The following is a 27861-nucleotide window of genomic DNA, read 5'->3' on the forward strand; positions in this document are numbered from 1 at the left end:
AGAAAAATAAAGAGAGATTACCTCCAGATTTGGGGTCATAATCAACATAATCCTTTATTTTACAACAAAGGAGTCCCGCCCGCGTATCAGAAAACAAAGAAGAGAGAGGGAAGAGAAAGAAGTGACGATGAAGAGAAGTCAGAAACGTGGAGAGATGCTGTGTGAAATTCAAACAAGGGAAAGCTAGCTCAGTTCTTGTTACACGCTTGCCAGCTGTTCACGGTTCAATACAGTGACGATACGATGTAATAAATAAAAGCTCAATGACTCGCTAGAATTTAAACTACAATTTAAAAATGTCATTACAAAGTGCAAATAATATAAATTCAGTGGAGAGCTTGTGAAACTGTGTCGAGCGTCTCATTTGTGATTACTACAGCAGAATAAAATGGAGCTAATATCGCGATTCATTTTTCCCGCCCCACGGTACGTATCGTTACATTTTTGCGTCGCGATATATTGAATTTCGATATATCATCCCATACCTGAAAATCGAATTATCAATAATAGCTTAATATCAAAACGTTTCCACAAGCAATTTGAATAGGAAAAATCAATCTTCCAATGCAACTACACTGAAAAACAGCTCACTTTAGTTTACTACCACGTAGGGCTGGGCGATATGGACCAAAAATCATATCTCGGTATTTTTAGGCTGAATAGCGATACACGATATATATCTCGGTATTTTCTACGAAGTGGGCTAAATGTTCAGTTGTAAGTCAAAGCCACATGTGAGATGTCACAAGCACTTTTATTAAAACAAGACTGTGATCAAAATAAAATGCAAAGACAGGGTTTCCTTCCCTGTTTTAGAACAGTCTGGTAAGTTCAGAAAATGACATCACTTTACTGTAATGCAGTCTTTAAAACCAGGAAAAGACAACACTTATGCCATATCACGATATTACGATATCCAAAATGTAAGATGATATCTAGTCTCATATCACGATATCGATATAATATTGATATATCGCCCAGCCCTACTACCACGGGTATCTCAGACATGCAAGATTCAACAAGGAAAGGACCTAATGAAAATCCTACACTCTGTTAGCAACATCAGCACATGTAGTAGACAAAATAAAAACATGACACATCCCTGTGCATGTATGTTCAAGATATATTCCAAAAGTGAAAATCGGTCTCGTGAATCCCACTCCTGACCTTTGGCACATCATCCCTGCTCTCTCTCTCTCTCTCTCTCTCTCTCTAATCTCTCTCCCATCTTCCCTGCTTCGATCTCCCCCACTGATCAAGCAGAAATTGCGTCAAAATTATCTTTAAACGCTTCCAGTCCACCGCAGCTGCTCACATCACAAAAATGCGAAGGTCCCTCGCGGCCCCCGGTCTTGAAGCCAGCACAACAGATGAGGTATAAATGAAAGTAAAGACTCTTCAGAACCCGGCTGTTATCAAACTTGTCATGTTCGCTCACCACGAAATGGAGAACAAACGTCTCTGAAGTCCAATAAATCTTGGGAAATAAGGAAAGGAGTGAGACAGAGCGGCGGAAAGAGGAGAGAGAGAGGAAGAGGGGGGAACACACATCAAGATTATTCCTACCTTCAGAAGGAACAGGAGAGGAGTTTGCTTCCATGCATTATGTAAGCGGATAGAGTACAAATATACAGACCACACACACACACACACACACACACACACGCACACACACACGGCCTTGGTTTAACAGTCTGACATGTGAAAACAGGATATTTACGTTCCCGCGTAGGAATGCTCATTGGGATGTGGCTACAGCTGTGTGTGTGTGTGTGTGTGTGTGTGTGTGTTGCCAACAGCTGCTGCTGTGTTATCAGTGTGTTTGCTAAGACAACAGGGCTATAAAATGCTGATAAGCGCCGTCCGTCCGATATCGTGACACTGGGACTCCTAATAGACGCCTTATAGCGAAGGGTCTGTGTTTTTAATCATTTTACAACCTGCTGACTGGTGAAACACACATTTTTGCTGACTTAGAAAAAATAATCTGCGGCATTTTCATATCAATAAATGTTTTGCTACACTCTATCACTTATTGATATAACACAATAGTGATTCAACCTATATCCAGTTCATAAAAGCTTTTCTGGTAGCTCTTTCCCGGGAAAAAAATCCTCTGTAAGCTCTGTAAGTCATGAGTTTTATGTTTGTTCTGGTTTGTTTGGAATAAACAGTAGAAGAAGAACTGGGTCGTTAGCATGAGCAGCGATAGCCACCATGGCTGAACAGACAAAGAAGAGAGAAACTCAAACTGCATCGACAGAAAACCCAAGCTCCGCCCCCACACACTGTTTGACTGACAGGTGATCTGTGGGGAAGTGCAGTACAGAAGGAACAGAGGTTTTTCCACCTTGCAAGCATAAAATTCTGGCGGGAAACACTGAATTCTTGTCATTTTTCGGCATGGAAATGGAAACATTCAAAGATATGGAATGTCAGTACAAAATATCGGCTTACTAGCAGCTTCAATACAGACATATTTTCTTCAAAAACCCTGTCAAATAGAGTCAAACTCTAGTATTTACAACACACTTCTTAACTTGTCTCAATACATTTTCAGGAGAATTTAAATGGAGAAAATGTAGGAAAGTGCAATCGGAGCTCAAATCCTAACGAGAAAACAAGACCGAATTCACCGATGTTATTCCTTCAGGTCAATCAGTCGCCAAAGCGGTTAGAGAGACCGTCCTGTAACCTGGGGGGGGGTCACAGGTTTGATCCCCTGTAATCACCTGCTCACTCATTATACGAATGTGACTGAATGTGAACTTGCAACAACAACTCTTCCAAAGCCAGAAACCAGCAAAGACCCAAACCGGCTCCAGCAGTTTTCTGGCTCTGGTTTCGCGTGGCAGTGAGCGATCCGGTCGCAATGTCAAACAATGATTGAAACGATTGCGGCAGTTAACATAAGTGAGTAACGTCCTGAAGGTGAATTATTAGGAGATACCGGAAACGGACGGGGGGGAGATGTGGATGTAATGCTTATATAAAACGGAGAGTGGAAGTTCACCTCCTATCCTCTTTCATTTCCTCTCTCGGCGGTAAAGGCCCAGTATGTCTCCCAGCTTATAGTTACCCGATCCTTCCTTTGCGTTCCTGTACATACATCATATCAAAGGAGAGGCGGAAAGGGGAAGCTGCTTTTACCATGTTGGAACGCGTCCAATCAGGCCGATCCTAGACCTGGAGGTGAAGCCCCCCGGGGGGGAGAGAAAAGAGAGGGGAGAGGAGGGAGAAAAATGGTGGAATTTGAAAATGAGTTGAGTTTTCAGGTTTTTATAGAGGCGGTTGTGTGCATGTGTGTTTTTATGTTCGGGTTCGGTATGTATGAGGGTTTTTAGAAGGCAGTGTGTTGTGTGGAATGAAGTCATGACAATGCAACGTCTTAAACTTGACTATTTTCATGCCAAAAAATGACAAGTATTCAGTGTTTTCTGCCAGAATTTTCTTCTTCTCAGGGTGGAAAAGCCTCTGAAACAGCATTCAGACCATCATGGGACACTAAAACCGACCCACTCTGGGATAGATTAGGCCTTCAGATGAGGAACTAATTTACAAAATCCAAACTGAACGATTAAATGAATACAGAAAATGTGCAAATAAAATAAAACTGGCTTGTTTCTATGTAGCCTCTAGGCCAATATTGACCCAATATATCGACAAACCAATATCAAACAAATGTGTGTATGTGCATGGACGTGTGTGTGTGTGTGTGTGTGTGTGTGTGTGTGTGTGTGTGCGCAGGCATCACATGTGTGTCCACAGAGGTAGGAGAGGGAGAAAATGTGATGGACACAAAGAAAATGGGGAGATTAAGTTTATCTTAGAGGAATTTTCGGTGGATAGAGGTGTGTGTGTGCGTGTGTGTGTGTGTGTGGGTGTGTGTGTGTGTGTGTGTGTTATCTGATTAGCCAGTGGTTGATTGGACAGAGAGTTCCCAGTTGGTTTTAACATGATCTAACCCTGGGAATAGTCAGACATCTCACTCCTGGCACAAGAAGGAGGGTTTGTTAATGTCAACCTAATGGGTTTTCTCTCTCTCTCTCTCGCTCTCTCTCTCTCTCCCCCCCCCCTCTCTCTCTCTCTTACACACACACACACACTCTCCCCCCTTCTCGCTCTGATATCAGCGTTTTGACTCACAGTAATAAGACCCCCTTTCTGTCCCACTGTCAGCTCTCATTTCTGTACCAATTAAACAACCGGTGAACTCTCTTTCTTTCTTTTCTTTTTCCTCCCTGTTTCCTCCCTCTTTTCCTCCCTGTCCTTTTAATCTCTCTCAAATTATCTCTTCTATCTTTCCACCCACTCCTTTTTGTCCCACTTCCAGAGGGTTTTGCTTTTTTTCTTCATAGCTCAGTTTGTCTCTTCCACTCCTTCCTCAAACCTCGATGTTGGCCGTCTTTCTCTCACTCTCTCTCTCTCTCTCTCTCTCTCCTTGACAGAGAAGAATACAGTGGTTTTGGCTTTTCATAAAAGCCCCTCACAGCCTATTATCATTGCTTTCCCAGATCCGCTGTAAGGTTATCATGGATGTTCCACTTCCTTGGCTTTACAGACGTCTTCAGCGAACGGCAGCGAGGCCAGGTCCAGACTTTTGGTTAATATTCGCTTTAAATAGATTTATTTAATTTTTTGACAGTGTTTGCATAACACCGCCTCATTAGGAAACTGTAAGGTTCTTGGACCCGCCGGCTCCTCGCGAACGGCAGGTCTCCCATGAATCATTCAGCGAGCACGGACTTGGCTTCGTCCCGCGACTGCTGGACGGAAAAAAGCCTCAGCAAGAACAACTTTGTGGAAGAGGTGAAATCACGGATCTGTCAGACGGGGCAGTCGGGCTTTCTCTCGAAGGCCGTGATGTTTAACCGACCTCGTCATTTCTTTGGTAGAGGACGGTTCGGGGGCCCGGAGGAGAGAATAGCGCGGCCCATGCTGTCTTGATTTGCCCGTCGAGACTCGGACGTGAGCGGGGGGGGCCTAAGAAAGCAGATGTTGGCCCGGATCGCCGCAGCGGGAACGCTGACGTTTCAGGCTCTTGAGAGGATGAGAAATGAGAGTTTGGACGAACGCGAGCGGGAGAGTTAGCAGGCCGAGGATCCCACTAGAGCAGCAGACGTCATTTCAACATCGTGGCTCTGCTTTAGCTCTCAGAAAGCCCGGGATCTTTTTGGGAACGTACAGCCGGCTTTAGACCAGGCAGTAAACTCATTATCACACGTTTAAACAATGCATAAACAGCTGTAAAAATCAAAAATAAGTCCATATATACAAGATAATGCTTTATTTTGGTCATATACTTGAGAACAGTGGTTCTCAACATGGCGTCCGGGGACCACCGGGGGTCCTTGAAGGGGTTCCAGGGGGTCCCTAGCAAAAACTTCACCATTATTTCATTTACAAGAAGTTAAGACAATTAGAGAATGCAGAAGAATGACTGTTTTGATCATAGTTTGACTGTTATCTCTCTACCTACAATACAGATAGTCATGGGACAAAATCATATCTAGCAATAAAAATACTCTCAGATTTGGGTCCGAGAGACAAAATCTTATCATCTAATGTGGACTAAATTGGATGTCCTTAATATGAAAAATTTTGAGAATGGTTGAGAAGATGTAACCATTACTAAACTTTCACTTTTGAACCCTATGTAGCTTCATTGTAACCTAGATGCCTATAAACCATTTAGACGTCTTTCAAATGGCCAATAAATGTAAAATTTCTAAGTGAGATCAGATCTGTGGTTCTGAAATGTTGTTTGTGAAACCAGCAGGGAATAGGAATTTGAATCTCTTTTGGCTTTTATACGGCTGATATCTCATATGAGCGGACTGCAGCGTCTCTTAAATCACGGATCAGATGTTCCTGCTGCGAGGATCTAAATCACAACACCAATCCAAAGACTTTCCAGACCCTCCAAAAAGAAATGCTAACATGCTTGGATAGAGAAACCCCCCCCCCCCCCCGCAGAATTCCAGTTACCAGAAATAGCTTCTTCTTCTTCTTCTTCTTCGTCTTGGACGCCTCAGCTCTCTTGGAGGAGATGAAATCTTGCATGAATGTTATGAAAACATGCCTCGGATCCGGGATCGCGTTTCGACTGTGGGCCGTGTCACAGAATCACAGAACTGATCCCAGACATTGGTGTTTCCACAACATGATGAGCAGGGGGCGGCCTGGTGATTAGAGACAACATCAATAACTTCATTCTTAGTTTCGACCAATATGGGGTTTCTGAAGGTTGATACTGATAGCCAATATTTAGTTCCAATTTTAGATATCTTACAATTTTACAATTACAAGGATTCAGGGTTTCCTCCAGAACTGTCTTCTTCTCGGGGTGGAAAAGCCTCTGAAACAGCATTCAGACCCTCATGGGACACTAAAACTCTCCATTGAGACTAATGAATTTCTTTTAGGATTAGCAGCTTCTGAACCCACTGCCCCTATTCAATGGTAGAGGAAACTATGGGATACATTAGGCGTTTAAATGAAGAATTAATTTACAAAAAAAAAAAAAAAACCTTGAACAATCCAATGTACGGAAGAGGATTAGGGCCACATGTGAGAAATGTATTTGAGTTCTGAATTCTGAGTTTAAAGTCAGATTTCTAAGAAAAAGGTCAGAATTATGACTTTATTCTTACAATTCTGACTTTAACCTCAGAATTCTAATGACTTTATTCTATCTCAGAACTGAAATAGTATTTTCACACGTGGCCCTAACCCTCTTCCGGAAATGAATGAATAAAATGTACAAAGAACAGAAGAAAATTTTGTTACAGGTTTCACCGGCTGTTCTCACGTAGCTGAAAGGAACTTCCATCATACAGTACTGGCCGATTATCGATATATTAATAAAAGGCAAATCAGCAAACTGACACATCGGTCTACTTAATTCTAGACTATATTCTATACTACGTTCAAAAAAGCCAGTGTGTTTCATGTAGTCTGTGCAGACTGAAGAACTTAGAATTTAAGAAGTATCTAGAATATCTTTGATAGGCTCTTGCCGTCTTCGATTATATGACGAATGATGAATTGACTTTTGCAGACAAAGACGAAGCAGACAGGAAGCCCCCCTAACAGCCAGTTGGATCTTGAAGGGCTTTTTCTCTTGGACGAACGCATCGAAAATGTTAGTATCCAGCATCCAAGAACATTGATCCCCGCTGATAAGGTCAAGATCACAGCGTCAACCCGGATGCTCTGATGCGTCGATGCAGTTTAAGTCAGAACTGTAAATATCCTGGGACATCCTACAGCAGATTCCTGGAAAGCGGAGAGAGTGTTTAAGTACGACACAACAGCGGTGAAGCCTCCCATATGTTTAGGTCAGAAACCGGCACTGCGGCCTGGAGGTGCTGGCAGATCTGTGAGTTGGCAGCTCAGACCGCATTCACCCACACTCTCTCCACACTAATCGAATCAGGATGTAAATAGATGCAGCTGGATTTCTTGTCCGGTTGTAGTTTCTCTCCGATCTACAGCGATGGTTTCAAGGTCCAGGGGAAAATGAAAAGACATCCAAGAAACGCGGAGGGTTCTGGTAGTTTTATACTTGTGTGGAACTTAATTTTAATTTTCTGGCATGGTTAATCCCAGTCACTAACCAAAACAAGCACCACTACCAATGTCCATGCATTGCAAATAAAGTCTAACTCTAATTCTGATTGTGGAGAAAATGATTCTGGGTCCGTCCCATCATGCATTTGCTATCGTGAAGAGAGAGAGAGAGAGTGGTGTCTTCCAGTGCTCACAAAATAGTTTAGGGCTTTAAAATATGTCGTTTGAAAACCATAAAAATCTCCACTTTTCAGTAACTAAGAAAAGCATTGTTGTTTTTAGCTTGATGACAATACATTTTTGAAAGGGTTTCATAAGCCCAAGATGTCAGAGAACTTTCTCAACACGGCGCGATATAAAAACTGTTGCTAAGACACTTAATAATTCATAAACTGACCTGGTTCTAGTATCTATCTATGTTAATTCTGTGTTAATTCTTCGTAATGCAACATACATTTTTCGCATTGCTGCCTCGTCCGATTCGCTCACCCTGTTCGCTCGTTGTCACGTCGTTAAAGCTCAGATCTCAGTAACCAGTCTGACCCCTTTATCTCAGACCGGAGGGCCTCATGATCCGTCACAGCGCTCATGACAGCGCTGATAACCTTTGACCTTTCCCTCTGGGAGATGAATGGACTAAAGCTAATGATCCTGATGAAGCTGACACACAGCAGTCTTGTTTTAATTGACTATATCACCGATCTAATAAAGGTTTAAGCCGTGGGTTTTTGGGGTTTTTTTCAGTGGAGTTTCCCTTGGCAGATTTTGTTTGGAGTGTCAAGTTTGTAGGAAAAAAACAGACCGGGTCACAAGCTAGCAGTTAGCGCCAAAGCTGCTTTTTTTTTTTGAAGAAAACCAGATAAAATTCCCCAAGCCAAAGAAGTCTTTATCCATCTGTGTCACTTCTGTGTCTGTGTTACTTTAAGACCTTAAGAACTGAACTTCTGCAAATGGACTACGATCCTTTATTGATTTCATCTATTAAATCTACTTCAGTCGTGAATGAAAGATGTTGATGGAGAGAAGGGTTTTTAAAGTTTTTAAAGTGAGGCACCACAAGTGAATGGGAGTAAACAATCCTTTCATTCAATCAGAATGAAATGTTATATGTGGAATATGGACACAAATACAAACACTTTTTGTATTATGACTTTTATTTATTTTGTTATTAACATATTAAAATTGGCTAATATTTCATAAAAATGTGTGATTTAGAACAGATTTTCTCATTCAGAGTGTATTTACCTATTTCATTCTGATGAATAACTCGTGTTTCAATACATTTTCTACAAAATAGTAATAGTAAAGACTCACATTTAAATATTTTTTCATGTAAAATAAATAATTAGAAATGGAAATGAAAAGATATATGAAAATTAAAGTGTTTTGCATACAGAAAATATGTTATTTTGAGAAAATATCTGTTAAAGTTTTTTTTGTTTTTAGCTAATTTTGTGCTTGCTGTACTTGACACAGCTAGTATAAAACTGCAGTCGTAACAGAAGCAAATTATTACAGTATAATAACCCATAATAATCCAGCCCAAACCATTCTCACCTGTGGTTCCTCACTGTTTAACCCCTGAGGAAGCTGAACCACTGCCTGGACCCAGGGGAGCACTACTCATTATTATTACGCTCTACCTAACTTAATGTTTTCTGCACTCAATCTAAACTCATTACAGCTGTCCTGTTACATCACACAGCTTTCATACCTGGATCACAAAGTCACTCTGTCAGCTTGGTTTGAACCCTCAAGCACTTCAGGCTTTTAACACATAGCAGCTGTTGTCTTTTAACTCACTGACAACACAATACAGAGGGAAGCCTCCGTGCAGAGTGATGTATAATGCACACACACACACACACACACACACACACACAGTGGGGGGTACAATCCAAGGAGCTTTTGCGTGAGAGAGTCTTCCCAGAAGTCAACAGTGTGTTTACTGTTTTAGCTCCTGACACCAGTAATGACTAAACTACTACTACCAACTAGCACAGTAGCCATACACACACACACACACACACACACACACACACACAGGCAGGCACTCAGGCATGCACACACAGTCACACACACTCACATACACAGAGGGGATGATGTCACTGCACTTTCACTTCAACCAGATTGCGAATGAGTCTTCACATTCCAATTTTTTTTTCTTATAATCAATCAAATAAACAAAGCATATTTTGAATGAAGAAGAGGAAGAAATGGAATATACAATATCATATGGTATTTCAACAATACACCATTTAATAGAGAATAAATATAAAAATAATCTGATTCTACAAATGCTACAAATGCTACTTTTTCCTATTGAAGGCTTAGCTGTAATGTAGTGTAAATAAATGGTATACAATTGACTGATTGATTGATTGATTGATTGATTGATTGATTGATTTGATTTGATTTGATTTGGTCGATTCAGTTCACCTTCACATTACATTACGAACAATGAATTTCAGTATCATAGTATCAGTATCAGTATCATTCAGAATTCAGAATAAATAAGGATTACTTGTTTATTCCTTCCTTATACGGTTAGCCAATGATTAGCAGTTGTAACACTACTGGATTGAAAGACATGACACACACACACACACACACACACAGCCCTAAACCTATCATTCACCACTGTATGCATGCACTACCTTAAACTTTACCCTCTCCCGCCTTATCTTATTTTCTGAGGCTAATCTTATCTATATGAGTAGAGAGTATATATGATAGCCTAATAACCAATTCCAGTGTGTGCTACACTCTACTGCTTCAACCTTTTTCTCATCTCTCACAATAACCCTAAAACATAATTCTCATAGCCATAGCCCTAAAAATAACCTTTTCAACCCAAGCTACCTCTCCTTTCCTTTCCATGCCAAGTGCCCACTCTCCTTGTGTGGGGACATCTGGACCCCACAAGGCAGGAAAAACTCAGATCAGCTACAATTTGTGCCATTACAATAACAGCAGTCATACTTCCACTCCCATACACACACACACACACACACACACACACACACACGCATAAACACATTTACAGACATATCATGCCCACCCACACCGGGCCTGCCCACCCACAGTCACCCAAAGGACCCCACAGACGCACACTAAGGCTTTTCTACCACCTGCAAGTAACCTTTTCTTTCTCTTTCTCTCTGTTATTCTAAAAGTTCTCTCTCTCTCTCTCTCTCTTTTACGCAATCTCAGTTTTCTCTCACAAACTCTTTATCTCTCTTTATATCTTATTTGTGTATTGCTCTTTCCCTCGTTCCCCCCCACTGCCTCTCTTTCTCTCCCCATCTTTTTTCTCTTTCTTTCAATCTCGGTATTCCTTCCTTCTTCCCTCCTCTCTCTCTCTCTCTCTTTCTACCTCTGTCACATCAACGCCTCAAGCGCTTCCTTCAGTGTGTGTGTGTGTGTGTGTGTGTGAACAGGTGACTGACACAAACTGGAAAGTCCTGACCTCTTCTCGCTCTTTTCTTCTCCTCTCTCATGCTCCCTCCTTTTATTTTCTCTTTCTCTGTTCTCTGTGACATGACAAGAACCAGAAACTTAACCCTTGGAACGAGAACGGACGTTTGCAGTGACTCTTTTGCTTTTCATTTCTCAATGTCAGCACCTTAGGAAACACACACACACACACACACATTAACGGAGACACACACACACACACACACACACACACACTGAGATGTCGTTATCACAGCTAATCTTTACAGCGCGTTTTAACCGAACAATAGCGTCCTCAATTGTTTCAAGGACAAGGAAGTAAAAAAAAAAGAAAAGAAGAAAGAAAGAAACGATCGGCAGACAGGTCCGCCCTGCTTTTGTATGTCTTTAAACTTTATTTAAACGGGAGGAAAGCCAAAACGGCAAAACTTGACAAAGAGAGGTCACAGCTCCACACGCAAAGACTGGACTGTACAGTACACAGCGTCACGTGCACGCGCATAGGTGCGTGCACACACACACACATGCATGAAGACAATCATGCATGCATACACACATACGTGGATATACAGTATATGTATGCATGCTTGCACAGAGGCAGAAAATGACACATGCAAATGCAGCGTTGTACACGGACACACACACACACTCACTCACACACACACACACACACACATTCCATGGCAGGACTGATTGTGTGCATAAAATTCGGGTTGGATGTTAGAAGACTTACGGCATTCCAGATCACAAAGGACAGGGAAGTACCTAACACACACACACACACACACACACCGAGCACAGCACAGGACACAAAGGAATTAGTTGAGGCTCTTCTTCACTGCAGCCCACCTTTGTGATTTAGACCAATAAGACGGCTGTATTTCTTTATAAAAATCTTGCCTAGTTGCAGCTGTGTCCTTCTCATTTTGGAACGAAACTCCTCATGTACTCTCTCTCTCTCTCCCATGCCTCCCCACACACACACACAAGTTAAAACGAGTCAAACCGACCAGGGCTTCACCTCCCTCAACAGCTGCAACCTGAATGTTATGTGGAGAGAAATGTGTAGGCTGCTCTCTTATATCCCTCGTATATCTCGCTCTGTCCGCTTGCCTCACACGTGAAGTCACCGAGGCAAATCCCTGTACTCTGATTGTACTTGGTGATTAAAGTGATTCTGAATCTGATCTCATGTTGGCCTACAACCATACTAGGAAAAGATTTGTCCCAAAAAACGGCCGTTCCCATTTTAAAATCCCCTTTAAAATTACAATCAAAGCAGCTTTTTGGAGGTAAAGACAGTCATTAGAGTCAGAGAAATCACTCCCGAGTTCAAAGAGAGAGGAATGCAATCCTGAGCTGGTGAGATTCTGGCAACGGTGTGATGGAAAGTGAACGATAATGTTTTGATAATGTTAAACTTTATTGATCCCCCATAGGGAAATTCTCTCTTCTCCAGCCCCAACTTCCACAGGGAGGTCAGAGGTCAGAGTTCAGCTACAGAGCAGCGACCCTGGAGCTGGTAGGGAGTCAGGGTCTTGCTCAAGGGAGCTTCAGTAGGACAGGTGACGGCCGACACAGGGGCTTGAACCCGGGGTCATCCAATTGAAAAACGGTCTTTAACCTCTAGACCCCTCCTGCTGCCCTTAAAGTGATGTTGGTAGTACCTTGGGGTGTGTCGCTTCCTCCTTGATAAAACCCCAAAATCAGCGATTCTCTGTTATCTGTTGCTCCAGTAGAGGAGACTGGAGAATTGTGTTTTTTTTCTCTCTCTCCATTCACTGTCATTGTATGGAAGAACAAGTCTGAAAATCACACTTTTATAGCACATAGTAAATAGTATGTTACCAATAATTAATAATAATGAGTCGTTTTTTATGTATTGGCAGAATCTGCTTTGTTAAAGTCCTGTCTCCCACTTTTTTTTGCCTGTTTACAACCATCCACAGGTAATAAAATTATTTCTCTTCTGCTTTACACTATCTTCTGTTACTTTGGCCCTTTGCAGAACTTAACTTGTAATGTTGATTGATGAATTGAAGCCTCGGTGTAAGTTTCTCTGGATGAGAGCTACAGCTACATTCCTACAATGTGATGTAAAATGGCGACATAGAGATACAGCTGATGTTGTTTGAACTGATATTAACTTAGAAGAAGTCACTGGACACTACCAGCCGTAATGCTTTATTCAGTGCATCATCTCTTAACCCAGACGAAGTCATTTTATCCTTACACTTCAGGCATTCAGCTGATGCTCTTATCCAGGGAAACTTACAAGGACCAAACCTAAATTCCTAGATCACTAGAATTACAAGTGAGAAGCGGGAGGACAAATGAGCCATTGAGAACGGGGGAAGAGGATGTAGAGAATTAGGAAGCTGAGAGTCTTTGTCAGTGGGTTTTTTTTTAATCACCTTTAGCCCAGGTCTGCCCGCTGCTAATGAAAAAGCGAGCGGCGGCGTTCCTCATGTTACCTGATGATCAAGCTGTTTGATGAAAACTCCCCACAGTCCCTTTTGTATTCAGATTTCAGATTTTTATTGGGATTTTTATCTGATGCATCATCCGGTCCAACTAAAACAGTGAATAAGCTTAAATATGACAATAGATAGTGTAAAAGCAAGGGAGAAGCAGTATTTACATACAATAAATGGGCCGTTCTTTTATTTAATCATGTTTTTTTTTCATGTATTATATAGATTTATGCATATTTTTGGTATGTTAACACATGGACATGAAAAAAAAAAAGTCCTCCTCTTTGTCAGCGACTCTGCAGTTTGACTCCATGACTCAAGCTGATTGGTGCTGGCATTAAGGTCAAGGCCAGGGTGCTTTGTGGTTGCGTGAACTCGTGTTTGAAAAGGAAAGTTACTGGTCCCCAGTTCTCTAATGATTGTGTTTTTGGCTCCGATTTTGAAAATACTCCCCTGGAAGCTGCTCTGAGCGTACATGTAGGCGCTGGGAGGGCTTTTTTTTTTTTTTTTTTTTTTCGAGGGGGGAGTGTTTTGTCTTTTCAAAGTTGACAAAAAGTTGGCGTGCAAAGAAAAGTGAGGTAGAAATTCCCAGTTTACCCACTATTACAGTTTCAAATGGCCTTTATGTTTCCTCGTAAACACCCTTGTATGGGGTTGGCAGTGAAAGACTCTTTAGGAAAGTGTAAAATGGGTATTACAGTAACACAGTGCGAGATTGTTCGTTTTTTCAAGAGCAAACCTAATCTCTCTCTTTTACTTTTTTTTTTTTTTTTTGGAGAAAGCTGTTAGACGTATAGTGGAGCTGAAGCGGTAATAAAGAAATCTATGTCGACACCGTGCTGGCTGTCTGCCAGAAGCCCCAGAGGAGTGGAAGCCTGGGGAAAACACACACACACACACACACACACAAGGACATGATTCGCACAAACTTGCAGCCACACAAACGTACGTACATAAAGTATATACCCACACATACACACACAAAACACGTTTATGATACACACACATGCCCGTACACACATAAAACACACACACATATAAAACACACCCACTTGCGATGACATAAACACACACACACACTCATAAAAACATACACAGACTGCACACATTCATGCTTTTTCCCATATCCTTCACCCTATAAACAAGCTTCTAGAGTCATGCATGCATGTTCACACATACACCCACTGGGAGACACTACAAGCTTGCACACACACACACACACACACACACACCAGCAGCACCAACCAGATCCCTGTTTCAGGCAAGAGAAAACATGCATTACCATATTTTTTTTTACAACTGCTTTGGCTTCATTTTCACAACAGAGCTTCAGTGTTCAAAGAGCCAAACTGACTTGCCAGATTTTTACCTTTTACCCCCCCCCCCCCCCCCCCCCCCCCCCCCCCCACACACACACACACACACACACACACACACCAGCAGCACCAACCAGATCCCTGTTTCAGGCAAGAGAAAACATGCATTACCGTATTTTTTTTTACGACTGCTTTGGCTTCATTTTCACAACAGAGCTTCAATGTTCAAAGAGCCAAACTGACTTGCCAAATTTTTACCTTTTACCCCCCCTCCCCCCACACACACACACACACACACACACACAGTTCACTAAAGCGGTTCAGCATGTATTTTCAATGTCTGGTTACTTCCAACAACATTGCTGTACAACAACATAAAAGGCGGTTTCGAAAACAGCATTTTCGGTTACCATGTTGTTGGCTACAGATGGTTTTTATTTTGCGTGCTATAGGCCTGTGTGAGTTTGAGCTCAAAATTTGAAGTATATAATTTTTGCATTGAGATTCACACATAAAAAAATCCCCAAAACTGTCTTTATTTCTTCACTTTTTCATTGAATATTGATAGCCTCTCTCTCTCTCTCTCTTTCTGCCTTTCTCTCTCTTATCTTGTTTTCTTTCTCTCTAGCAGCAATCTTGTAACTGAGACTGAATATTATCAAATTTCACTGGAATATCAATATTGACATTTGTTCCACCAATAAGAACGGACCTCTGAGCTAAAAAACAAAACCAGATTGAGGCACAACAGCCTTAAGATACACTAAAAAACACAGTGGACTTGACCTTTCAGAAGAAAGAACAACTCCCCACAAAATCCAAGAATAGGTTTGTTTTTGAATTCAAGTCTAGAATTTGGTGACCAGAGGGGTTGTAAAAGATGAATTCTGTTAGTTTCAACGATACCAGGAAATCGTTCTTGACACATGTTGGATGTCAGGAATTTTCTTCTCAAATTGTATCCGTTGGTCTCTATTTGTGACCTTGTCCTCCTTCACCGATTAAATCCGCTGTAGTCATGAAGGATGAAAGGGATGAGACGGGGTAATGTGGAAATTTTAAAGGAATACATCAGGTTTTGGGGAGATTGGTCAAATAGAACTTTAATGAGAAGATAGACACTAAAATCATCCATTATTTCTGGTGGATGAGCCATTCCGGTGCTCCATGCTAATACTTTACATTCACTATGTTGAGTGATAGATGACTAGAGTTATCCAAAGTAAGAAGCCTGACCTTTTAGTAATAAAACATTGCAAAGAAATATCAATAACTCAATATAGCTGATGTAACCAGGTTTATTTTTGGAACTATTTCAGGTGTTCAACCATGTATTCATCCGCTGCTCAGTGATTTTTAGCTGCAGTCTCACCACATTCACTTCCACAAACAGGAAAAGTAGTGCCTGGTAGTTCAAGACAGCATGTTTATAGTATTATATTTTGTGTCAATTTTACCAATCTCCTACACAAAGCTGCCAGACTTGGCTGCATAATCATTTAAGATAACTTTACCATTTAGCTTCAGAGCTGCTGCACCCTCTCATTCTGTCAACCTCCCTGTGTGTTATATGGACTAACAAATTTCACCCGTGTTTCATTTGGCATGTGGGTGAGTAGATGATGACAGGATTTTCATTTTTGGGTGAACTATTCCTTTAACAGGTACGTTGACCAGCTGCCCAATCTCCCAAAAACTCAGTGTATTCCTTTACACCTTGAGACAAGTGAGGCATGGACTGTGGAAGGTGGTTGTATTTGTACACTTAGATTGTTTTATTTCTGTCTGGGTGTTTGCATAGTGTGGTTTCTGCCGCTAGTGAGGTCTCAGCTGTTATTCTGCCCTGCTCTCCCTCTCTGTCTGTTCCTCTCTCTCTCTCTCTCTCTCTCTCTCTCTCTCGTTCCCTGTCTCTCTCTCCCCCTCTCTTCACTGTTCATCCCACACACACTCTCTCGGTCCAGACCTCTGGCCCGGTGGATTTGAGTTACGTGGCCGCCTCTCTCTTCTCTTCTTCCTAATCCCTCTAAATGAGAGTTCGGGGCTGCCAAGGAACTCCCTGGCCAGTACGTACACACACACACACACAGACACACACACACACACTCACACACACACACACGGTTGTGGCTGGGGTTCCAAGTGGCCCTCTGAGATATTCTTTACAGTGTTTGGTGTCCAGTGAGGGCTGGCCAAACACACACACACACACACACATACACACACACACACACACACACTATTGCACACACAGAAAGGGCAGGCCACACAGATGCACACACATACATACATACATGCAGACATGCACACACACACACAGAGGGCATCACACGCACACGCACACACACACACACACACACACACAGGGAGGGAACAGTGAAGCATTGTTCACTGCTTCCTGAGAGAGGCAGGACCAGGATCACAGGAGCTCAGTCAGCCTGGACCCTTCCTCTCTCTCTCTCTCTCTCTCTCTCTCTCTCTCTCTCTCTCTCTCTCTCTTTCTCTCTGTCTGTCTCTTATTATAGATGTATGTCACTCTCTCGCTCGCTTTCACCCCCCAGATATAGACAGCAATGATAGATCTCATGTTTTCTGGCTAAGGAGGGATGAAAGGCACATCGATCACTCCAATGTGTGTGTGTGTGTGTGTGTGTGTGTGTGTGTGTGTGTGTGTGTGTGTCCTCTTGTGGTCTGCTGCAACAATGATGATCGCCAACAGCAGACCATCAGAGATTATCCTAGTTTAGCTCTCCTATTGGAATACAGTAGCTTTCTATAAATCACTGGAGTTCAGGTCCAAAACCATAAAACAACAGACTGACGGCTTGGAAAAGCTGCTCTTAGACCACAATCAATGATCGTAGACTGGACCTGAATCCGGTTTAATGTCTCTTCTATTGTATTCTAGGTAAGACTTTACAGTAAGTGTCACTAAGTTAAGGGTTAGTTAATGCTTAATAAGGGGTTACTTAATGCTTAATAAGGGTTAGTTAATGCTTAATAAGCATTAACTAACCCTTAATTAACAGTTAACTAATGTGTAATTTACTAATGGTGTTCATGTTAACTAAGGTATTCATTTATACATTATTTAATAGTTTATAAAGATGACTATTAAATAATGTATAAATTAATACCTTAGTTAACATGAACACCATTAGTAAATGATTACCAGACACATTAGTTAACTGTTAATTAAGGGTTAGTTAACTAAATTAATTAATTTTAATTAATTAATTAATGTACCCTTATTGTAAAGTGTTACCGTATTCTATTCTAATGTATTATGTTCTATTTTGATGTCTTTTCTATACAGCTTTGTAGTTACGTCACAAAACTGTGCAGGAAAAAAGAGATCCCTGAAAAGGATTGTGGGTGTAGATCCATTCAGTAATGTTATAGCGTAAAAGTTAATTGTCTTTCGTTCTAGCTTATGAGTTGTAAGAAGAGTCAGCTCAGTTCACCTGAACAAACAGCTGTATTTGGCTTGTTAGCTAGCTAACTAGCCAGCAGGCTAATTTCGCAAAGTAGATATTAATGTTAACATGCGACTACTAGCTGCTGGTAACGCTAACTTCCACTAGATTTGTTAGCTAGTGCGCAAATCAGATGTGTTTACAAGAAGACAGCGATGTTAGCTGACCAGATGCTAGTAGCTAGCTAACTAGCTGACATTGTCTACATACAAAATCAATCAGACGGATCAGTGATTAAGTGATCAGCTCCCAGTCAAAAACAGCACAAATTAACCATGGATTTTTCTGTTATTCTGTTGTGATGGACAAGTCGTACGTTTAGAAACACAACCAGCTGTTAACTGCCACTGTTATATATAATATGTTATATATATATATGTATAATATGGCCACCCCAGGGGGTTACGCCACCTGAAAGCCCTCTATTCTGTAAATGGGGAAAGATGGATGATTATAAAGCAATTTTTGCTGACAGGGTGTGGAGGGGTCGTGACCAAACATCTGTGATGGCAACTGTCCACTTGATAACCACAGATACACAATAATCACTCACCTTCTCTTCTTTCCTCCTCACATCTGAGCCAGGTTTCTACCCAGGCGCCCGCCCTAAACAGCACAAGGGAGCGTTACATAAGATCTCGTGTGTTGCTAAATGTTTTTAGCGTGTGTTAGCCAATGGACTCGTTCCCAATGGAAGGACGAGTCCATGATGTCAGCACGCTGAGAAAATACATCGCTCCTGGGACCAGTATGCAGAGAGCAGAATGTAATTCTTTCCAAAATATCCAAAGTATCTGGAGGAGAGTCTAAGTCTATTCTTGCAAAAATCAGCGCCAGAATGAATGCAAAGCAGATTATGGGTTACTAGTAAAGTTATTAGTCATCTTAACATGTTTTGGAATGATCAATCCATTCTTTTTCATGGGTGACTTGTATTAAAAAGGGAACAGAACAGAAAGAAAAGGCAAACACTCTGCAGGTGATCTATCAAAACATGAAGGAGGCTTGAGGTTTTACTGTCACATTGCACAGCGCTGACCTCCTGTTAGCCCGTCGGCTCGTTAACATCGAGCCCTCAGGGTGTAACTCGGTCCTGGTTTTGCAATTTCACTTAGAGCTCTTAAAGTCGGGATTTGGCAACGGGAAACTGCTCTCAACTGAGCACTCAGGAAGGAGGGGGGGGGTCTCCAAACTGCTGGAGGTTCATGATGAAAACTTTTGGAGCATTTCCACTGCATCCTCCCAGTGCATAGTAATGATTAAGTCTCCTGTGTCTGGAAGGCCAAGCAGCTCTTCCATACTCTCTTTCCCTCTCTGTCTCTCAGTGAAAAAAAAGAGAAAATTAGAGCAACCTGCACCCTGATATAAAATAGCAAGGAGAATGTCCAAAACTAAGGTTTATCGGTTCAGGAAAAATATTTATTCACGTGTTCAAGTGGCAAAAAGTGCAAAAAAAAACAGATATATTGTAGGGTGAGGGGAAAGAAAATGTTTTTGTCCCGAAGAGAAGTGAACTTCACATTCACCTTAGACCAAAAAAAAAGAAAAGCAAAGTACAGATAAAATCAGTGGAAGGCTGCGGTCCAAGATTTGATTTCAGTTCGCTGGACTCAAAAGGAGCAAAGGATTATTGTTATGATGAAAAAAACAATGACAGGAAGGTGTAGCAGTAATGACAGTCATGTAACAGGAATGAAAGGGAAGACGCTGGCAAGAGGAAGATATTAGGAGTATTCAGAGGATATTGGTTATTATCTGCCTCGGACTATTACAGGAGGCTATGAAGAGGACACACACACACACACACACACAGATACTCATACATAAACACATGCTGTACACACACACACACACATTCGCAGTCTTAATGACACACATGCAAAGACAAACTCCCTCTCTCTCTGCCTCTCTCACACCTACGCTTTCTCCTTCTGATAAACACACAAAAGCTTTTGCAACTTCACAGCTACAGTTGAATGAATCTGCAAAATTTGGCTCCAGGTTTTGGTAGACTCACAAGTCCAAGAAGATAAAAGATTTTTTTTTAAAAAACCCACAGGGAAGCTCCTGCAGGGAGCGAGAGCAGACTTGGAAGGAGGGAAAATGTAGCTTGGCTCTGTTAGCTGTGGTGCTGAGTTACAGTTAGAGCCAAAACCAAACTGAACGGTCTGCTGTTACACCGCTATTATGTGCATAAAAGCCTGCTGTTAGGGGAAACTTTGCAAATTTTAAAATGAACGTCAATAACCCTTCTTACATCATAAAAAAAAATTGGGTTTCTCTGCGACTGTCCAAGCTCTCTCACTTGAAATTGATGTATTTCACCAGTTTGCTGACAGAGGAATCAGTGAAATCTGTTTTTTTTTTGTTTTTTTTAACAAATGCCTGCAGATGCAGATCCCAGATAAATGGGATCACAGTGACATTTTATCAGGATGTTTCCTTATCAGAGGATGGTAACTAGAAAAAATACTGGCCAACAAGTTTACTCATGTTGTTTTTTGAACTCGCCATATTTCCTTTATTGTAGTTTTCTAGGATTTACTGATCATGTATGCTCTTTTATTTTAGCAACTCCCTAAAATGTAGGCCTACGCATGCAGATACATATTTTCACACCTGGGAGATACATGAATGACTGACTCTCCCACTTCCCTTCATAACTGTTGAGGTACGCTTGAGCAAGGCACTTAAACCCCCAGTTTCTCCAGTAGAGCTGCTCCCATGTGTGAATCAGTGTAGCGGTGTGAATGTGAAGCAGGGCGTTGGCAGAAAAGTAGCGTTCATGCTCAGGAAAAAGATTAAAGCTGCATTAGGCAAGATTTCTGTGTAAAAATACACCTGTCTTATCAGTATAAATCACAAATTGGGGATGCAACAGAGAAGAAAGTCCCATCCCGCACTAAATGAGATGCTGTAGATTTGCCTTATTTGCACAAATCAATTTCTGCTGTGGGTATGGACACTGGTGGGAAACCTTAGCACACAGGAGTGAACGAATTGAAACTTAGAGGACAACACTGACTTTTTGGGAAGTTGGCTTGTTGGTGAACTTACCATTTACATGTTAAGAAATCATCTCTTGTGTCTAGATATGTCCTGTGCACATGCTAACATATTAGCATTAGCTAACATGTTAGCATTGACTAATGTAAGAAGATAAACCTTTTACTTAATCAAGAGTTGGTGTTTTTTTTTTTTCCCAATCCTCTCGGCACATAAAGCATATAAGTTGACCAACGGACCAATTTCCTAAAAAGTTGGTGTAGCCCTTTAAGAGCAAAACACAAAACTGGCTCCTAAACAGCAGTGAGCGTTAGCATACAGTACGCAACTAGCTACTAGCATTTTCTAATGTAAGAAGATAGACGTTTTAGTTCATCCAGAGTTGGTGGGGGGGTTTTTTTCTGCCAACTCTCATCACAAAGCATAAGTTGACCAACAGACCAATTTCCCAAAACATTGGTGTCGCCCTTTAAGAGCGAAACACAAAACTGTCTCTTAGCAGCAGTCAGTGAGCGCTATGTCCTGAGAAAGCTGGACTCCCCAACAACGGCTGAACCTCTTCACCTCCTCCACCCCCACCAGCCACTATAGAAGAAGAAATGTAGTTTACTGACATCACGTTACATGATTTGTGGGTAATGAAGTCCTTCAAACTTCCTAAAATACGGTTATCTCTCCCTGCTACTTGGGGCAGACAAAGAGCAACATGCCTTGTGCAGCTTTAACCAAAATTCAGGAAGAACATTCCTAACCGCTAGCGGGGTATCGTTCGTTGAAAAAAGAAAGGCTGTCTCCATGGTGATAATGTTTCTCCGCAAAGCCCTCTTTAGCTTCTGACCTCGTCTCCGAATACAAATGGAGCAGAAGAGTTCCTTCTAATCTTGTTTTGAGCTCAGTGCGGTGAGGTGTGCAGGCTTTATCTCCTGGCTGAAATGGATGGGACCGGTTCCCATAGTAGATCAAACACTCCCCTTGCCCTGTCAAAACTTAATGGACACACATACGCGCACAGACACACACACACACACACTCACACTCTCACTCTCTCTCTCTCACACACACGCTCGCACACCCTTAATAACAATTAATCCATCAAGCAAAACCAAAACAGGGAGTGTGTTTTGTCAGAGGCGCCAGCAAGATACATAACCTTCTCTCTCTTCGCTTGTTGTGCCAAGTGAGCTCACATCCACTCATGCATGGAGCTGGCTCACACTTCTCCCAGTGGAGGCTGTCATCACACGCCCCCTCATATCCGCTAATAGACAAACTGTGTCTCTGTGCTGTCAGCAGTTGTTATTGGGCTGCGTCTTGATTGTATGCAGATGATCTCACCTGTCACGCCTCTTTGTCCGCTTTGCTCTCATACTGATGCTGGAAGAAGTTGGAGAGAATTCTGTTTGAAAGTGAGATATCAGCGAATATAATGAGAAATGTCCATTCAAAATGATGTAAAGAAACGAGTTAAAACGAACCGTGGGGCTATAGAGTAAGTACCTTATAATAAGTGCTTGGTCAGCAAAATGTAATATTCAGTTAAAGGTAAACTAGGCAAGATTTTTGGGGGAGAAGAGGAGTGTGAGAAGAGACGTTTACAGGAATTCTGGGGTATTGAAGTCAGCAAGATTCAAACAATTACCTTTCGCTGCTATTTTCGGGCTGCCGACATGCAAAGTTGCCTATAGTGCAGCTTTATGCATAGAGGGAAATTTGATAATATTCGATATTTGGGATAAACAGCTCGTCCCAAAGTTGACCTCAACCGAGATGTGAACCCGTACTTGGAATGTGCACTAACTGGAATAACGACACTATTAATACTACAATAGAAATAATGCCGTCATTATGCTTCTTCCCCAATGAGACACATGAAGTCATTATTATACAAATGAGTCATCCTTTTGAAGACTGCGGGCAGCTTGTTGAGACTGTTGACATGTGGCCCCATTCTTTCAAAAGAACCTAGCTTTTTCCCGTAAGCGCCCCTAATTTACTCACACACACACACACACATATACACACACACACACCACTATCTTCAATAAGAACAGGGAGATCCACTCATGCATCAACATGCACAAAGAGAAACTAAGAGGTTGAGGAAGAGAAGAAATGAAAGCGGGACGGCGAAAAGCAAGAAAAAGCAAGAAGAAGACAAAAGAAAAACCCACAAAGAAGACAGACAGAAACAAAGAAGTGACTAATTCATAAAAAAAAACAAGAGACAAGCGGAAACATATTAACCAAATAAAAAGAGGGGGGGGGGGGGGCAGCGCTGTAATCTCCGTCTCCCCATCAGTGCTTGTTATAGAATCATTAGTACGGCTCTCGGACCATGACGCTTGCAATCTCCCTGAAGGGTACACACACACACACACACACACACACACACACACACACACAGACTCAGCCATATAGCTTTACTGTACATTCCAACTACTCGTAAAAAAAAAAAAGGCTTGTTCGAGCCCTGCAGCCCGAAATTACATGCAAACAATTCTTATTTCAGACTGAAATCACTGGCAGGGGTCAGCACAGCAGGGCTAGAAAACAGAAGGCGTAGCGAAAGGAAAAAGAAACAATTTCCCCTTCGCCCCAAAGGAATCATTGATTTAATTGTCTCTTATTAGATGTCTTTCTGTGTTTTTGTGAGTGTGTGTGTGTGTGTGTGTGAGTGTGTGTGTGTGTGCCCTCGGGTTCACTCCAGGAGAAACCATTGAGTAAGACCATGCATGCCCTGTTATGTTGTTACATGAGGAGTTTTATTTCAGCTGCCACATCCAGCTGAAAACATTCATTTAGTTTCAGGTTGTTTCATTAATTCCCAAATTGCTGTTGTTCATCATACCCAGGCAGCATGTTTTCTTCATCTTTTTATATCTAGTTTTTAAGTGAAATGCCATCATTGAAAGTCCCAGTACTGTTCCGCTGTTGCTCAAGCCCCTAAAGGAGTTTACCAACTTGAAATTTGGCGTTTATTTTCAGCTGACAGATTGTGCAAGGAACGGCCATTTGAGAGACACATTTTATAATTGGATTGCTCAGTTTCAGTTTACGACACAGGAGGGAAAACAAGCTGCACTGTAGCTGTAGAGGCAGAGTAAAGCACTTTTTTTTATTTCCCAGGTTTTCTCAGCCAGATTCAAACCGGCAACCTTAAACCACAAACCTGCTCCTGTAAAGGGGCATTAAGTAATCTATTTTTTTCTTTCTTTCTTCTTTCATCGGCAACTAGTATGAATTGCAACAACACTGACAGTCCCCTACCCCTCCCGGCCCCTTGAGCTACGGTGGCCTGTAGTGGACATAAACAATAAAGTCACATTTTCACAATAGAGAGCAGTAATCTAGCTAATCAGAGCAGAGATCCAACAGAAACATCTCGGGAAAAGGCGATATATCATGATCCAAAATACTAGAATAATAATCCTGCTTTGTCATTTGCTTTTTTGGCTTGAGAACGAGGTAAATCGCCTCCATCGTTGAGCAGCTGAAAATGCCTGTAGGTTGCATGGGGGATTGGGTGTGTTGAAAGTCCAGTCTGTGGGGAGTTTTTGTTACAAAACAGAGTACAGAGGCCAGAAAGTGAGTTTTGAAAACCAGAAATCTCAGCGGCTACTGAAGTAATCTTTGAGTCAGTGGTATTGATCAATGACCCTAACAACAGCCTGCAGAAATACCTTGTTTTGTGCTATCGAGGGGCAGTAAAAATCTCACTTAGATTTTAAGCTGTCTAGGCTTCCACCACCCCACTAAGTCTCTGCTTTATCTCTGTTGGTCCTCCAGGTGCGTAGCCAGGGGGTGACGGAGGAGCTGAAGTGCCTGAGCTTACTGAACGCTCTGGATAAGGACCAGGACATCCCAGAGCAGCTGGCCCAGCTCTTCGGAGAGCCGTGCATCAAACTGGCCGAGGGCATCAAAGCATACATCTCCAAGGTAAAAACAAAACAAAACATTACAGCCATTCAGAACCAGAAACACTTTATTCACCAAGTACAATAAATAAAGGGTTAATTCCAAAATGGAAAAAAAAAAACGCTTTTGGAAAAAGAAAGGTTACCTGATGATATGATTACATCCTAAAATAATACTGTTTTGTAAATACATGGCTTACAATAGGCAATAACTTCAATTAAATTAAACTATAAGTATTTATAAGAGTCCAGTCAGTGTAAGAGTACACACACACCCACACACACACATACACACTCATGTAGAGGTGATACTGTTTCAGAGACATATGGACAGCATTATTTGGAATGTAATTTGGATGAAATAATTTGTAAATCTAGGTTTTGTCGTAACTGGTTAATGAAAAGACACTCGACAGACACTCTACAGCCATATATATAATTTGAAAAGTTTTATTTCAAATTGATATACCCCCCAATTTGAAAAAAAAAATGACACTTACTCTTACAAAATGATAGACAGCACAAGCTAAAACAAATTGTCGTAGTTGTCGTACAGAAAATACCTTAAGTCCTTGGTTATAATAAAATAATTCCACATTTACAGACTGAATCGTGTATATCTCAGATATATCGCATGATGACATTCAGGTAATGATTTTACACACCAAATTACACGTATAGCTCTTCGGACATGAACTCCTCATAGCGTCTGTTCAGCCCGCTCCGCTGACCCCGGGGTTGTGGAACAGATGGAAACTGGAATCAGTGGGAAGGAATTTGTTACAGTTTGTTGGGAAACCCGGATCAAAGCGATTGATGCACGATTGAACTTTGTGGTGGAACTAATTGGGCATATTTGTCATCGTAATGGAGAAACAGTCATCATAAATATATATATAAATCCTGAACTTCTGAACAGGAACTCAACCATTACTGTCAAATGAGTTTTATTCCAACTTTTTTGAAAAAAGTGGCACCTTACAACATGGTTGACAGCACGCCTTCAGTATTTTTACAGACCAGATTCTCTCTATTTTAATATTATTGAATGATGAACTTCAGGTACCTGATTGATTTCTTTTTTCCAAAATGCATACATCATGTTTTGGAAATGAACTTTTCATATATGTCAAACCTTGAGAAGGTCTTGGACTGGAGCTGGTTTAATAGGAATTCCATGTTTGCTTATATAAGGTGTGATGGATTGAGTGGGACTGAGTGGAGGAGAACAGTCATGACTGAAACTGAGAAAACTATGAGATACACACACATCATCTGTCATGGACTACACATGACACTAACTGCTTCGTATCGGCCGGCTGCTCCACTTCTTCTGCAGTTGAGTGTAAAATGTCTGGTTATTAAAACTGCCAGCTTTCCCAAATCATTTGCAGCAGTTTACACACTTGACAGCCAAAGGAAGCTAAAGCCATTCACTTACAGAGAGCTAGCACTAGCCACGAAACCTGTTTGTGAAATTTGATGAAATCGAGGAGTGATTTTTCCCTTGAGCAGCTCCTGTGGTGACGGGAGTGAAGAGTGACACACACACACACTTTATACAGCTGCACACACTGGGCAGCAGGGTGGACTAGTGATTAGACCGTCTTTCAACCAGGAGGATCAGGGTTCAAGGCTCTGTAACAGCAAGCATCCGCCCTGCTGAAGTGTCTTTGAGCAAGAAACTGAATCCCTACCAGCGCTGTAGTATATACTGTTCTATAGCTGAACCTGACCTCTGACCTCTGACCTCCCTGTGGAAGTGGGGCTAGAGAAAAGACTTTCTGATTCAGAGGATAAACAGTGTATCACAAAAATGAGATAAACAACCAGTGTACCTTAGTTTTAGTTTATTTGCACATATTAAAGAAACAAACCAAAAAATAAAAAATAAAAAAATACATTAAGAGAATTACCAAAGAACGAAAGGGAAAGAGATGCACATGTGCAGGTGAGGTAAAAAGCTCTAGATGAGCTTGTGTCAAAACCTCACAGAGATTCTACTAATTAGTAAAAAAGTATAAAGTTACAATCATTGAAAGTTCATTTACAATAATGAAAATACAATTACTGAAATGTAGTGACATGAGAAGATAGAAGATAGAAAGCCTTTATTATCATTGTACAGAATACAAGGAAATTAGGAGCGCTACTCCTGATTAGTGCAATTAAAAGACACAGGGAAACAAAACAAAACAACTTCAGCAAACAAACATCCACAGCCAACAACACAGGTTCTAAAATAATAAGTAAAAATAAATAAATAAATACAATGGAATTTTGCACTAGAATAAGTGTACTTGTTGCACTAGAATAAATGTAATTATTGCGCTAGATCCAGTAGGATGCCCTAGAAAGACAGTTCATCATACTGCATGTGAGGGGTCATTCAGTGCTTGTTGGACTTAAGTGTGCTTATGGCCCAGGGAAATAAAAATAATAGTGATTAGTAAACTGGCACAACAAATCTTAATAAATCATATAATCATCTCCAGGATTTTAGGTAAGCGATCAAATGTATAACTGAGGGCATTAGCAGCTGTCAGTCAAATCAAAACCTCTTTTATTTTCCTTTTAAATACATTTAGTATACAGTATGAACAACACTGTTAAGACTTTGGAGCCTATTAACTATAACACTATTGACCTG

The 27861-nt window shown here is 41.3% G+C and overlaps 1 protein-coding gene across 1 annotated transcript in view; it reads left to right on the top strand.

The window, feature by feature from the left end:
* Positions 1 to 27861, top strand: part of tnfsf10l (TNF superfamily member 10, like) — a 67923-nt gene that overhangs the window by 9486 nt on the left and 30576 nt on the right. The window contains exon 2 of the mRNA XM_071537394.1: positions 25084 to 25233. Within this exon, the coding sequence (XP_071393495.1) occupies positions 25084 to 25233 (150 nt within the window). The remainder of the gene's footprint in view (positions 1 to 25083; positions 25234 to 27861) is intronic.

Source organism: Centroberyx affinis, unplaced genomic scaffold (assembly GCF_046629955.1).
Source record: "Centroberyx affinis isolate AG114_WGS23_722 - 3 ecotype Tasmania unplaced genomic scaffold, CSIRO-AGI_Caff_v1 ptg003034l_1, whole genome shotgun sequence".
NCBI lineage: Eukaryota > Metazoa > Chordata > Actinopteri > Beryciformes > Berycidae > Centroberyx > Centroberyx affinis.